Source organism: Tupaia chinensis, unplaced genomic scaffold (genome assembly GCF_000334495.1).
Source record: "Tupaia chinensis unplaced genomic scaffold, TupChi_1.0 Scaffold000604_1, whole genome shotgun sequence".
NCBI lineage: Eukaryota > Metazoa > Chordata > Mammalia > Scandentia > Tupaiidae > Tupaia > Tupaia belangeri.
The window spans coordinates 540115-552339 of record NW_006160122.1 but is presented as its reverse complement, the minus strand read 5'-3'; the positions used below and the strand labels follow the sequence as shown (position 1 = coordinate 552339).

The 12225-nt window shown below is 57.5% G+C and overlaps 1 protein-coding gene across 1 annotated transcript in view; it reads left to right on the top strand.

Moving 5' to 3' along the window:
- The window catches only part of GRIK3 (glutamate ionotropic receptor kainate type subunit 3), a 251165-nt gene that overhangs the window by 193574 nt on the left and 45366 nt on the right, over positions 1–12225 (top strand). The window contains exons 8-9 of the mRNA XM_006158576.3: positions 2930–3037; positions 6507–6620. Of these exons, the coding sequence (XP_006158638.2) occupies positions 2930–3037; positions 6507–6620 (222 nt within the window). The remainder of the gene's footprint in view (positions 1–2929; positions 3038–6506; positions 6621–12225) is intronic.

Below are 12225 nucleotides of genomic sequence, written 5' to 3'. Positions count from 1 at the left end.
CTCGGGACAAGCCACTGCAGGTCCCTTGTCCATGGGACAAGCCACTGCACAGGGGTGCCTCAGCGTCCCTCTGGGTGGCACAGGTGACAACAGTGTCCTGGGGGTGCTGGAGGGACCAAGGGGGTTAGTGGGAGCCCTGAGCGGGTGTGGGTGGGCCAGCTGCCAGCCTGGGTTTCCATTGTCGCCGCACCCTCACCGAGGCTCCCGGTCACCTGCTTGATGTGCACCCGCTCCGTTCACCCCTCACTCCTTGGACTGCTCAAGGCCCAGCCACGAACCCCTGAGGGAACAGATTAGCCACTGCCCCTGGGGCTGACCCTGGGCTGTGAGCCTGGCCCAGGCCCAGGAATGACCCTCACCACCTGCTCCTTAAGGAGCCTTTGCAGAGACATCCCCTCATCCCCACTTTAAAGGCCAGAGTAGCCACGTGACTTGACTGTGGTCCCACGGTGGGCCACGGCCAGAGCCAGGGCGCCTGCCTGCACCCTGCACACCGTCTTCCCGGACCATTCCCACGTCCCCCATCCGACTGCGCGACAGTAAATCATTTTAAAGACTTGGCATTTCAAGAGGAGCTGGGAAATACCAGGCCGGAGTTCAGAGCGTGCAAGGCATCTCTCATTTAGCAAGTCCGAGCTCGGGTTTGAGGGGGCGGGCTGCAGAAAATGTCACAGGGGAGGAGCTGCCTGCGGCTCTGGCCTGCCCCTGCCCACCCGCCCACAGACAGGCCAGGCACCTGCTGGCATTTCATTCCTCTGGAGCTGACAGGCAGGAAGGTTGCCTCAGAGGCAGTCTGAAGGCCCCTGCTGCGACTTCCCCTGGGGGCGACTTCTCCTGGGGGCCAGGAGGTAGCCCGAGGGGGTGGGCGTGCAGAGGAGGGGCGGGCAGGCCTGGGAGCCAGCCCCAGGGAAGCCAGGGAAGCCAAGCTTCCCTGTGAAGTCCTAAACAGTGCTTTCCAACTCCACGCCTCTTCATCTCAGTCCCCAGCCTCTTGATCCTCAGCTCCCCAGGCTCCATGTAAACTCTCCCTGCTCTGAGACACCAGACCTTTCAGCTCTGCACGGCAGGGACAGCATCTGTCCTGCTGCCATACTTGGGACCTGTGTAGCTCAGTCCCCCCTTGAGCCTCAGTGTCCACATCTGTGAGGGGGGGCAGGGAGGATGCCCACTGGGAGGAGCAGTCAGGGTCATGGAGCCCTCGGCCATCAGCCTCCTACTGGGACCCTCTGCTGTGGTCCCCCGCACTGCCCTCCCTCCCCAGCCCAGGGCCGGCCCTAACCCGAGGGAGCATCCCCTGCCCGCCACCGTGGGTGGACACAGCAAAGGAGAACGTGGCCGGCACGGACCTACACCCTAGGCCGCGGCTGTGCGGCTTCGACTTTACGCCCCTCTTTGAATACCCATCAGGTGGGTAGTTCCTTCCTGGGCTCCGGGGGTTGGCCCCTCCGAGGCCCTGTCCCTCTGCCTGAGCTCCCTTTCCCATCTGCCCCATTTCCCACATTTGACAGTACTCAGAGGCTTTAGGGTTTTAGTTTGGAATCCCTAGATGAACCCCCAGGGCTGTGAACCCGTGAACTCGTGGGCTGGATGTGAGGGTATGCTGAGGTGCTGGGAGCCTCCAGCCAGGGAGAGACCATGGAGACTTCTGGATTAAGGGCCTGTGGCAAAGTAGGACGTGGAGTCAGCTTCCTGACAGCAGACCGTCCCTGCCCAGAGCCTCTTCTCTGGACGCCCTCCGTCCTTTCTCCCTTCTCTCACTCCCAAGCTCAGCTTTGGTCCCTGGGACAGAACGTTTGGGTGTCGGAACCCCCCTCCCATCCTAAACCTGTGGAGGAGGTAGAGGAAGGGAATGGGTCTGGGCTGAGGGGACCCCAAGTTCTAGTTCAGGGTCTCATCTTGACTCTTGCTGACTCTGTAAACCCCAGTCTGTGTGATGGGACCCTGTCCTTGCCTTGCCCACCTGCCAGGCTGATCCTTGCCAGGCCCGAGTTCTAGTGTGGGGCCTCGTCCTGAGTCTCATTGATTCTGTGAACTTGACTCAGTCTCCTCCGGTCTGTAACGGGAGCTTGCTGCTCTGGGCCCCCAGGGGACAGACTAGAATGGAGTCAGCAAACTTGGTCTGTCGGGACTCTGTGGCCCAGCGGCTCCGCGCAGCCGTTCAGCGTGGTGGTTAAAGCGCGAAAGTAGCCACAGGTAACATGTCCGCGCGGCTGTGAGCTCCGAACGGCTGATGGACACAGCCGCGAGGGGGCTCCCAGCCACAGGACGCCCGCCCCTGAGGGGTGACCCAGCCGTTCTGCACTCTGGGCTCCTGTGCTGGGTGCTGTTCTCAGTACTCTACACAACACCTCATTTCACCTTCATAGTGTTTGGTAAGATGAGTCCTAGGGTTGTTCCATTTTATGGATGTGGAAACTGAGGCAGAGAAATGGAATGACATGCGGGGGGTCACCAAGCTAACTGCGGCCGAACTCAGCATTCTGACCCCAGAGCGGGGCTGGGCGGGTGGAGGTGCCCTCTCGGTCGCCCGCCTCTTTGGGAGCTACTCGGAGATCCGCTGTAGACCTGGGCCAGCTGGGCCCTTGGTCTTTCTGCCTGTTGGTGGGGCTCGCCTGCCCCTCTCCAGGGATCTGACAGAGGCTCCCCCCTTCCCGGGGCGTGGAGGGGGGGGCTCATTTGAGTGCATCCGAGATCGATGTTGTACATGAGAAGGTGCAAATGTAAAGCTGGCTAAAGAGCATAATAGAATTTATGGAAATCGCCGGCTCGTACCGCAGCCCCAGCAATGATGGAGGTGATTATTAATTAATCATGGTCTTGGGGGAACAGTATCAGTGCGAGGAGTAATTAAAATGAAGCATTGTACAGTTGTACCGAATGATGATTTATGAGCCCGAGGAATTGCCGCTCTGCCCTCTCCCCTCTGCAGGCTCAATGGGAAGGATTAACTGGACGGATTGTTTTCAACAAAACCAGTGGCTTGCGGACAGATTTCGATCTGGACATCATCAGCCTGAAGGAGGACGGCCTGGAGAAGGTGCGTGGGCTCCGGAGAGGGTGGCCGAGCAGAGAAGTCGGGCTTCCCAGTCCCCTGGCAGAGGCCCAGAGGCAGGGACAAGACCCAGCACAGCTGCCGTCTTGGCTGGGCATGACCCAGTGTGGCCTGTGCCTCGGTGAGCCCATCAGAGAATAGGAAGGCCTGGCCAGACTGGAGGGTGCAGTGGCCTGGCCATCGCAGACAACCGTCACTGTGAGCCAGAGACCTCAGGGACGGTTACTCTGGAAAACAGGGTGGGCAGGCTCACAGGTGGGCAGACTGCCTCTAAGTCTCTGCAGGGCTGTCGTGAATGAAAGAATCTTTCAACCACCGGGGTTGCCTGCGTGGGGAGTAGTGAGCTGACTGTCACTGGAGGCATTTAAGTAAAGATAGAGCAATTGCTAGTCTAGGAGACTGGAGGTGAGTCTCACCCTTGGGAAGAGTTTGAAGCACATGGATTCTGAGCTCCTCCACACCATGCCTCTAAGTCCTGTGTGGTTCCAGAGAGTTTGGATGAGGAAGGTAGCCTGCCTGGGGCCAGGGCCTCCCATCTGGCTAACTCAGAAACATACCCATGGGGCCAGTTCTGATCCCTGGGAACCCTCAACATAATCCTCAGTCAGGCTGCTGGGCTGAAAAGGGCGGTTTCCCCTGAAACCCATGGTCTGGGGCTCAGCCACACCCTACCCCGCAGCAGGCTGATCCCTGGGGGCTCCTGGGGTCTTCCCCTAATCCTGCAAAGCAGGGTGTATAAAACGTAGGGACAGAGGCCAGGACAGTAGTCAGGCCCTGTCTCACGCCTCTGGGCCTTCAGGAGTCTGACTCCTCTCCCTCCCCTCCTTCCCTGGTCCGGCCCTGGTTCTCCCACCTCCACTCCGGGCCCTCAGCCATCCGGATGTGCACACTGCTGAGGCTTCCCCAGGCACAGATCTCTCCCACTCTGAAACTGCAGGCGGCTCCCCAGGGCCCAGGCATTAAGCTTCAGCCTTTGATCTGGGGCCTTCAAAGCCCTCTGGGAAATGTCCCGACTTGCCTCCCAGGCCTAGTCTCCACCCCTCCCTGAAACAGCGAAGTCTAGGGACCAGCAGTTAGCGTCATGGCTATGTCACTGGACTCCCATGTAGTCGACCACGGTTCAAGTCCCAGACCCAGTGGCTTAAACTCACGTCGGGCATGTGTGCATGTGTGTCCAAGATCCCGAGAGGAGAATGGAGAAGGGATTGCGGCATGGCCCTCCCTGCTGGGAGGGTGACTTCTCGCTTTCTGTCTCTCTGTCTGTCTCTGTCTTCCTGGCGAGCGCACACGCCCTATAGGAGGAAAAAAAAAAAAAACAGCAAAGCCAGTGGAGCACCATCCCTCCTGCATCCCTGCCTTTGCTCTGTTGTAGGGTGTGGTCTCTGTCCCTCACACCAGCACCAGCTCTGCCTTGGCTCAACACCAGCCTCGCCACCTTATAGCATGGTTACTCCACCCACTCCTGAGTTTCCCACTGAGTCCTGGGGGACTCTGCAAGGGAAGGGGTGCTAGGAAACCTCACCACTCCTCTGTGACTACTTCATGTCCCCATAGCTCCCGTCCCTTGAGGGCAAGGGCTGTGGCTTCTTATCCTATTAGGATCATCCAGGCCAGTTGATTCAACCCTATGTGAGGAGACTTTGAATAGTATAATATGTGGAAAAATGGCATTAAAGCATGAGTTTATTTTGGCACAAAAAAAGAAAAGTGAAATCCATGCACTCACCACGACTTCTCTGAAGACCTCTCACAGACTACACGAGTTCTCGTCAAACAATCTCCCAGCTTCTGTCTAAACCCCTGCAGCAATAGAGAATGCCCTTCCTCCTCTCGCAAAACCACAGTGTTCATGCAACTAGCTGCCCCGTTTTCATTCTCTCAGCTCCCCATCTCTGTGGCGGGCCTAAAATTCTCGAGGTGGCAATTAGACAGCACACATGCCACCCTTCCCACTCCTGTGTCTATGACAGGCATCACTAATTGATCATTGAGCGCTCTTTTCCTCTGAGCCCACTTGCACCATCCTTCTCCCAGCAGCCCTCCAGGCAGCTGCTACAAATTGACCATAGCTAATACCAAGACAAACTCTGTTATCCCTGGGCAAAGGTTGGCCTGCCACAGAGCCCACCAGAGGCCCCTGGTCACAGCCACCTGGATAGTGAGCACGGAGCCTCCACAGTCCTCACTGTTCTCACATCCCCACGTCACCTGGTGTCCAGCAGGGCATGCAGTCGGAGCTCAGTAGATGTATTCTGGACTGAGGGCTCCAGCTGCTTGTGCGGCCTCTGGACAGGTGTTTGCTGAGCACCTCCTGCACCCAGGTGCTCTACTAGGCATCCTCATGCTGAGCTTGGCTCTGAGCTCCGCCTACTTAAGAGGAGAGCCTCTTCACTGCGTCTGCCTGTCTCTTCTCCTCTGGCCCTGGGCGATCCATGTGGGCAGCCATGCTGCCCTGAGAGGGCGCCAAGTCCCCAGTACAGCCACTCGCTCTCAGATCATCGCCTCTGTCTGCTAAGCTGGGTCATAGCGAGCCAGCCGGCTCCAGCCGGTGGCTTTGGGAGGATTAAGGCGGAATTACCCGGGCATAATTACACGTCTTCCTGCTATCTGCTTTGCACAGCTCTCTTAATGGGATGTTTGCATTTGGCCTCTCTGTTTAATTGATTAAGGTTCCTGAGTACCTCTCAACTAGGCCAAGGACAGAGTGGGCATGCCGAAGCCTTCCCAGAGAGAGGATGAGAGAGGGCACAACTGGGTCAAAAGGGACCTTCAAGAGGCCCGAGGCTTTAGGACGGTTTCCTTGACCTCCCCTCCTCCCACAGCCTGAGGCCTGGTAGCAGTAGGACACTAGAAGGACTGGGACAGTACCACTGAGGCAGCTGTAAGAACTGCCTCTGAGCTGGGCACCTGTGCCCCCACAAGGCTCGTCCCCTCCTTATGCCAAAACAGCTCCAAAGACCAGGCTCCTGGCTGGCCTGTCTCCCCGCACACCACACGTGTCGTCTCCTCCACCTGCAGATGTGAGACGAGCCTCTCTGGGCTGCAGCCTGTCTGGGCCTCTGGGAGGCGTGTGTGCCTAGGGCTGGCATGGGCTGAGACCCCATGAGTGAGCAGACAGTGGCCAGGCTCTTCCCCAGGAGGTGTCCCAGGCAGCACCTGCCAACCAGGACTCTGGATCCCCGAGCCCCTACAAGGCACCTGCTCAGCCCTGAGCTGGCCTCTCCAGGCCCCTAGAGCTGCCTTTGCATTTACCGTCTCCCTCTGCGCATTCCCTTGAGTGGTAATGGGTTTGCCGGCAAGGGCAGGTGACAGTGTCAAGAGACTGCACACCTGGGGGCCCTGGAGGAGCAGGACAGGCAGACATCACTCAAAGCACACGTGTGATGCTGTAGGGTCACTGCAGCTCCCCCAACGGGAACGTGGACTCAGCACCGCTTTCTGTCTGTCCGTCCAGGTTGGAGTGTGGAGTCCCGCTGATGGGCTCAACATCACAGAGGTTGCCAAAGGCCGAGGCCCCAACGTCACCGACTCGCTGACGAACAGGTCACTCATCGTCACCACAGTGCTGGTAAGAGCCTGGAGCCCCTGCCGAAAGGACCATCTGATTGGAGGGGGGCTGGCCGTCTGGGCTGGAGAGACCCTCCTCACCCCCTGCCCCGTCACTGCCTGGGTACATCTCGGAAGGCTGTCGGGAAGCCCGAGGGTGGCAGTGCTGGGCGGCAGAAAGGTGGAGACATTTATGGTCCCTTGGAAAGCTCCTAGGGAGCAGCTGGGACTCCGTGACTCCGCCCAGGCCACAGGCAAATGTCCTGGGTTTTTTATCTCACCTCACACTCCCTGAGCCCCAGGGTATGAGCAAAGCCGGGCAGGGGGTGGGAGTAAGGGCCCCCCTACCCACTGCTCAACACCCCGGGTCTACCTCTCCCTGTCAGTTCCAGGGCAAAGGCCCTCCCATGAGTCACCCAGCTAGGTGGGTGCTGGAGAGCCCAGTGGGCCCATGCTCTGCAGTGGCCCGTCCCAAGGGCTGGCAGCCATGGCAACTCCTCTGGATGGAGCCGTAGCTTCCTCTCTCCCTTCCAGGACTGAATTGCACTTCCTCCTGACTCTTCAGCCCAAGGAGTGGCTCTGGAGGTGCCCAGGGTCTCTGCATCTAGCACCCAGGGCTGGGGAGGACAGACATAGGCCCCTGCCTCCTTTCCCTGCCCTTCGCTGTGCCCCTCTGCATGGCCCAGTCCCTCCCAGGAGGCCTTGGGGTGTCTGAGACACTCTTGGGGGCATAAGCCAGGCCATCTCAGTAGACAGCCCTGTCACAGCTAAAACCTCTCTGAGGACTGCTGCAGCCCTCACCAGCCTCTCCTAGCATAAACCGCGTGAGTGCATGAGGACCACAGGCTGAGGTTAGGGGAAGCAGGCAGGTGCCACAGAACAAAGCCTAGAGCAGGCTGAGCTCCCTGCCTTGGCCTTCCAGGGGGCCAGGGCAGGGAACCCCCACCTGCTTCCCCACAGAGGCAGCTCACAGGCCCTATGGATGCTTCTGTGTCCTCCCCTGGTATGTCCCACACGCATGCTCAGTGCCTGGAGGCTGGGGCGTAGACCAGCTATGGGACCGGACCGGAGGGGGTATGACAGGAGAGACCCCCGTTCTCCCAGGAGAACAGGCATCAGGAGTGCATGGACACCCAGGGACAAGGTGGGGCCCGCGGGTCTCCCCACAGTCCCTGGTTACCGTGTGGAGAGGATGATGGGAAAGGCGACGGGATATCGCTGGTTTGTGACAAGTGGCCAATGGAGCCAGAACAGTAGGACCGGAGTGACACCAGTCGCCAATCTGGGGGCAAGACCCCCTCACTGGCAACTTCCTGACAAGAGCATGTCCTGCCAGCCTTGACTGATCAACTTTGTGTCCACAAACAGTATACAAATTAGACTGCTAAAACGAGTGGCGAGGCATGCGCAGGAACGCAGGAACGCAGGAGGAGAACACGTGAAAGATGGGAAGAACAGAAAAAGAGCAAAGGGTTAGGTGAACAATTAACGGAGCGTAGATGTGGCTAAAAGTAGAAAAGGTAAAAGAGGGCAAAATCAAAAAGGTTAAAAGAGATAACAGAGAAAATGAAGATAAAGAGCGAGATAAAAAGGCAAGGCATTAAGAAAGACGAAAAAGTAAATAATTTATGGCACTGACTAGACAAGGTAAAATTGTAAAACCCAAATGTCAAAAAGCAAAAGAATGAAAGTGTGACAAAGCTAAAATACAAAAGGGTAAAAATAAAATAATAAAAAGGTGGTGAAAGATTAAACGCAGAGCTGCACAAAATGGGAGATAGAAATAAAACCCTTTTCACGAGGCGAGATTTAAAAAGGGTGCGATTCGCGTGATTTAGGTTAGGAGGAGCCGCGATGAAATGAGCTCAGGTGATTCAGTTACAAAACAAGGGTCTAAACAGGGGTGTAGACCACATACCTAAGGGTCTAAGCAGCGTAGACCACATACCTAAGGAGGCAGAAGAGAAGACTTTGAACCACGGGATTAAATCTTACTTAAATGGCAGCGGCCTGATTTAAAGGCATGGTCAGAACCTTCTGCGGAGGCTCCGGATTCGGGATTCGTTAGCGCTTCTGCTGAGTCACAAGGGCTTTGCTGTGGTCCAGCAGACTCTGCGTGCTCCACCCGTGAAGCCTCCCAGCTCCACCAATCCTAGCAGCTTCCGGAAAAGCCCCAGACCTGCTGCCCTCACTTGATCACCGAGGTCCCACTCCAATTGTCAGGGTGGCTCCCAGACCCTCCAGGGGACAGAGAAGGAGAGAGCAGGGCCCCTGGACCTGGACACAGGTCCGTCTGCCCGCCACAGCTTAGCTGCAAGACCTCTGGGAGGGCTGACCCCAGCAGTTCTCTCTTTGTTTTTTCTAAGAGAGATTTTTGCTATTGGGCATGTGTGCTTACCAGAGAGACAGAGAGAAAGAGAGAGAGACAGAAAGTGAGAAATCATCCCCCAGGGCAGCTATGGCCACATGGCAGTCCTTTCTCCTCCATTCTCCTCTCAGGATCTCGGGCACGCACGTGTGTGTGAGTTTTAAGCCACCAGCGGATCTGGGACTCAAACCGCAGTCTACTGTGTGGGAGTCCAGCGACGTAACCATTATGCCATCTGTTGGTCCCAACCCTAGCGGTTCTTTGGGACAAGCGGTGTGACCAGGACACGGGCAGGGCTGTGGGGTGGTGAAGGATGGACCATTGGGCTAGAGTCCTGGCTTTACTGCTGACTGAGAAATTGCTTCCCTGCCCCGTGCCTCCGTTTCCCCATCTGTAAGAGGGAAGTGAGAATGACTGTACCTGCTTCTCAGAGTTGAGGGGTGGGTGATTAACAGGTACCCTCGCCACAGAGCGAGCGCTCAGTGATGGTGGCCATCACTCGTGATCAGCTGTGGCGCTTCCAGGCAGCAGTAGGCTCGGGGTTAACACAGCACATGGGGCGAGAGTTCGAGAGAAGACTCCGGCTTCCACCCACAGGCAGCGCCCTGAATGTCCCCAAGGACAGACCCTGGGCACAGCCACAGAGGCGACCTCCGTCACAGGGTTCTTTGTGTTACCGATTTCGACTGCGTTCTGGTGCCTTTCAGGCTGGGGGATGTTCCGTGGCTCACCGTAGGCCCTACCACTCCCTGTTGTTCACACGTGACTGCTGCTTACCATTTTGTTTCCCGACCAACCCCCAAAGGCATTAGGCTTATGGCCACCTCCTGGCTCTAGTCTCCCGCTGAGTCATGGAACTCCGGATGGACCCCCAGCTCCTTACCTTGGCCACAGTCCAAGCTCCTGACGTGACAGTAACTCTTGACCCCTGGACCTTGTCACCTTGACCTCTTCCATAGCCACTGAGCTACTCAAAGCAGATGCCCTACTGCCGTGGATGGGGCCACTAACCGACCTTGTCCCACCTGCACTGTCAGACACTCCTGTGGTCTGGGGGTGACCCATGACTCAGCTCCCTCCATCCCTACTGCCCAGAGATCAGGAGTGGGCCAGCTCTGCCTCTCCCCGTAGGGCAGTAAGAGAAGCCTGACCTATCCCAAAGGCAAGAGAATGGAGGGGATGGCCTCTGGGACATCTCAGATGGAGACAGAGAATGTGACATGAAGCCTTCGCATAGTCTCCAAGAAATTCTCTGTCCAGCCCGAAGCGTCCTTGCAGCATCCTGGGTGAGAGATGCCCAAATCCCGTGCAAGGACTGGCCCAAGTCCTCCTGAAAACCTAGAGCTGCTCCAGCCACTCCAGGGAATGTTCCAGAAAGGCTTTGGGGAGTGGTTTCAGGCTGGCTCTTCGGGCCAGCTGCACTAGTGTGGGGAGTAGCCCAGCCCTGGCTTCTCTGGCTGCAAACCCAGCCTGAGGCCTGGCAGCCTGAAAGCGGCTGCCAGGTTCCAGGCTCCGGATTCGGGATTCGTTAGCGCTTCTGCTGAGTCACAAGGGCTTTGCTGTGGTCCAGCAGACTCTGCGTGCTCTCCACCCGTGAAGCCTCCCAGCTCCACCAATCCTAGCAGCTTCCGGAAAAGCCCCAGACCTGCTGCCCTCACTTGATCACCGAGGTCCCACTCCAATTGTCAGGGTGGCTCCCAGACCCTCCAGGGGACAGAGAAGGAGAGAGCAGGGCCCCTGGACCTGGACACAGGTCCGTCTGCCCGCCACTTCTTAGCTGCAAGACCTCTGGGAGGGCTGACCCCAGCAGTTCTCTCTTTGTTTTTTCTAAGAGAGATTTTTGCTATTGGGCATGTGTGCTTACCAGAGAGACAGAGAGAAAGAGAGAGAGACAGAAAGTGAGAAATCATCCCCCAGGGCAGCTATGGCCACATGGCAGTCCTTTCTCCTCCATTCTCCTCTCAGGATCTCGGGCACGCACGTGTGTGTGAGTTTTAAGCCACCAGCGGATCTGGGACTCAAACCGCAGTCTACTGTGTGGGAGTCCAGCGACGTAACCATTATGCCATCTGTTGGTCCCAACCCTAGCGGTTCTTTGGGACAAGCGGTGTGACCAGGACACGGGCAGGGCTGTGGGGTGGTGAAGGATGGACCATTGGGCTAGAGTCCTGGCTTTACTGCTGACTGAGAAATTGCTTCCCTGCCCCGTGCCTCCGTTTCCCCATCTGTAAGAGGGAAGTGAGAATGACTGTACCTGCTTCTCAGAGTTGAGGGGTGGGTGATTAACAGGTACCCTCGCCACAGAGCGAGCGCTCAGTGATGGTGGCCATCACTCGTGATCAGCTGTGGCGCTTCCAGGCAGCAGTAGGCTCGGGGTTAACACAGCACATGGGGCGAGAGTTCGAGAGAAGACTCCGGCTTCCACCCACAGGCAGCGCCCTGAATGTCCCCAAGGACAGACCCTGGGCACAGCCACAGAGGCGACCTCCGTCACAGGGTTCTTTGTGTTACCGATTTCGACTGCGTTCTGGTGCCTTTCAGGCTGGGGGATGTTCCGTGGCTCACCGTAGGCCCTACCACTCCCTGTTGTTCACACGTGACTGCTGCTTACCATTTTGTTTCCCGACCAACCCCCAAAGGCATTAGGCTTATGGCCACCTCCTGGCTCTAGTCTCCCGCTGAGTCATGGAACTCCGGATGGACCCCCAGCTCCTTACCTTGGCCACAGTCCAAGCTCCTGACGTGACAGTAACTCTTGACCCCTGGACCTTGTCACCTTGACCTCTTCCATAGCCAATGAGCTACTCAAAGCAGATGCCCTACTGCCGTGGATGGGGCCACTAACAGACCTTGTCCCACCTGCACTGTCAGACACTCCTGTGGTCTGGGGGTGACCCATGACTCAGCTCCCTCCATCCCTACTGCCCAGAGATCAGGAGTGGGCCAGCTCTGCCTCTCCCCGTAGGGCAGTAAGAGAAGCCTGACCTATCCCAAAGGCAAGAGAATGGAGGGGATGGCCTCTGGGACATCTCAGATGGAGACAGAGAATGTGACATGAAGCCTTCGCATAGTCTCCAAGAAATTCTCTGTCCAGCCCGAAGCGTCCTTGCAGCATCCTGGGTGAGAGATGCCCAAATCCCGTGCAAGGACTGGCCCAAGTCCTCCTGAAAACCTAGAGCTGCTCCAGCCACTCCAGGGAATGTTCCAGAAAGGCTTTGGGGAGTGGTTTCAGGCTGGCTCCTCCGGCCAGCCGCCCCAG